A 2,511-nucleotide genomic window follows, 5' to 3' on the forward strand; every position below is an offset into this window, starting at 1 on the left:
AACCAAAGATACTGTCGAGTCTCTCAATACTTCTAATTTTTCTCCTTCTGGTATTTTTTCATCTAACCAACGAACCAGCTCCCTCTTCAGTTGATCGAACGTATTGATGTTCCAGAACAACATCAGCATCTGAGGTTTGTCTATCGCATAAATCACTTTTCCGTATCGACGACGAATACCAAACATGATTGCCAAATGATTAATTGAGATGTGGAATAATGACTCATACAACGCATCTATTTATAACACAAAAATTGCATTTTGCACCTAACCAATCCAATCGGTGCCTTCATTCAATTTTTAAGAGGAGTCTCCAATTCAATTGGAGATTCCTCCTAAAAGTGGGATAATTTTAGAATTTTTTTTAAACCAGAGATATTTTAAGAATTTTTTTGAAAAAGTGGATTTTTTTTTTTAAATTTCTCCTTATCTCCCATATTATTTAACCAAATTTATATTATTTAACCAAATTTATAATTAGAAAGATAAAACGCAGAAGACACTGATCTAAAAAAATCTCAAACACTGTTTTGTTTTTTCCTCGGATAATACAGAAAATAATAATAATAATTTTTAATATAGTTTTGTAATACTCTTTCATTGATTTAAGAAAAACAATATTCATACACTTCTTGTACATCTTTTTAGAACGGGCTAGGATTAGCAATGCTGTTGATTTAATATATACTTTGCTAGTATGTACTGTTTTTTTTTTTTTGGCTCTAAAGAAAAAAAAGTGTGTATCCTCTTTTTTCACTCAGATTTTTCATTCCATTAAAGAAAGTAAACAGAAGCATATGCAGAAAAGCATAACCATTAATATACATATATGTATACGTTAGCTACTAACTAGCTATTTAGGTATCAAACTAGTTATTTCCTTTTTGGTTAAGCCTAGCTGCGGCTGCCACCGACGCAGACACTCCACCAGGATGAGTAGTTAGCGACGGATCATTTCTCATTTCTGCAACCGTCACCCCTTCAGCATCTCTCCTCGTCGCTGCTCTATCCGCCGGTAACTTCGTAGTCGCATCCTGCATCAATCATAACATCGAATAATATTGCAACTTAAATACAGGCACACCTACACATCATGTTGCTCGAATATTGATTTGGGCATATACCGCAAGAATATCAGCGAGTTTGGTTTTGTTCTCATCATTTGCTGTTCGAGCATTGAGTGTCGCGGCTGATTGTGCCGCCGCGGCAACACCGCCAGGGACGATGTTTGTGCGGCCGCTGGCTCTAACTTCCGCTGCTTGAATCGCTGCTGCATCGCTCCATTCCACGGGTTTCTTTCCTGCCGTCAGAACAGTGGCTTCAAGTGCTTCCCCTATGGTTATCCCACCAGTGCTACCACCAGCAGCTCCGACGCCCATTGCTTCAACCAGAGAAGGTGGTGTCATTGTATTCATCGCCGCATTTTGAGTAAATTGCTCCACCACCTTTTCGTAATAATAATCAATACATATTTTAAAAACCTAACTACCAAATCAAATAATGAAAATGAAACAAGAACCTGGCCACCGATAGACTCCGAGATAACATGCCGCCCTGAAACATCGGTCTCAGTTATACTGACACCACCATCCGTGGCAACTTTACTCATATCGTCATGCCCTACAACTCCATCTCTTTCATTTTTCAATGCTGCCGATTGCATGATAGCAGCTGCGCCACCCTTTTGGGTTTTCCCAAGCATCTTAGTCTCCGCTTTCTGCATCATTGCCGCATCCGCGGGCGCCACCGTCTTTCTTCCAACGTCTCCCTGAACGTTGAATACATCTCCGTATTTTATTCCTTCTTCATTTCGAGGTTGCTCCTGACTCATTTTTTGGAACAAATTGTTGTCTGTTTTGTGATGTCAAGTAAGATTTGCGACGTATAGAGGTGGAGATTGATGAAGATAATTAATATATATGTGCATGGAGGGCCATGCATTAATGGTGTTAAGACGTGGCAAAGGTTGAGAGAAACACGGATGAATATGTGAAGAACACTTGGCGAAAAACTTGGAGTTGTTTTTATGCGTCAGCCGTTGGTTTTTGGACGTTTGTTTGAGAAAGTGAAGTCATGTGTCCCTCTAGTGCGTCCCACGCGGTGACTTTGTTCGCAAAATATAGGACTCGTCAAAGTGATTTCAACTAATTTATTTTTTAAATACATTTCGTTTATCATATTTAATGTTATTATTAATTCATTTAAAAAGATAATAAAGATAAATAAAATTCAATTACTGCCATAACTCTAAAACATAAAATATGTATCTATTAAGGAGAGCTTTCAATTAGTGCCATCAAAATACCCATTCTTGTTTGGATCTGTTCATATATAGAGAGATTGAAAAGAAGTGTTTTTGCCACTAGATTAATTTTTCAAAGTAAAAGTAATGACATAAAGAAATATGATATTACACTTTCATCTACTTATTATAACGAGCGTCCTCCATCTGATGTCTTTTGATTGAATTACTCATCCACTTACGAAAACATGGAGAACGACATATTTATT

General features: G+C 37.3%; 1 protein-coding gene across 1 annotated transcript; it reads right to left on the bottom strand.

Annotated features, from left to right (window-relative positions):
- Positions 1–741: 741 nt before the first annotated feature.
- On the bottom strand, positions 742–1,902 carry LOC127097085 (late embryogenesis abundant protein D-34). The gene is made up of 3 exons (XM_051035597.1): positions 1,520–1,902; positions 1,125–1,445; positions 742–1,034 (listed from the first exon to the last, which is right to left on the bottom strand). The coding sequence occupies exons 1-3, from the start codon at positions 1,829–1,831 to the stop codon at positions 870–872; spliced, it is 798 nt and encodes a 265-aa protein (XP_050891554.1). The 5' UTR covers positions 1,832–1,902; the 3' UTR covers positions 742–869.
- Between the last annotated feature and the right edge of the window lie 609 nt (positions 1,903–2,511).

Source organism: Lathyrus oleraceus, chromosome 6, assembly GCF_024323335.1.
Source record: "Lathyrus oleraceus cultivar Zhongwan6 chromosome 6, CAAS_Psat_ZW6_1.0, whole genome shotgun sequence".
Classification (NCBI taxonomy): domain Eukaryota; kingdom Viridiplantae; phylum Streptophyta; class Magnoliopsida; order Fabales; family Fabaceae; genus Lathyrus; species Lathyrus oleraceus.

Bases quoted from the DNA above. Each gene is read 5' to 3' on its own strand.
- LOC127097085 (XM_051035597.1), bottom strand. From the start codon at position 1,831: ATGAGTCAGGAGCAACCTCGAAATGAAGAAGGAATAAAATACGGAGAT. The intron at 1,446-1,519 runs GTTCTTGTTTCA...TATTACGAAAAG, and splicing joins CGGAGTCTATCGGTGGCCAG to GTGGTGGAGCAATTTACTCA. The intron at 1,035-1,124 runs GTATATGCCCAA...TGATTGATGCAG, and splicing joins AACTCGCTGATATTCTTGCG to GATGCGACTACGAAGTTACC.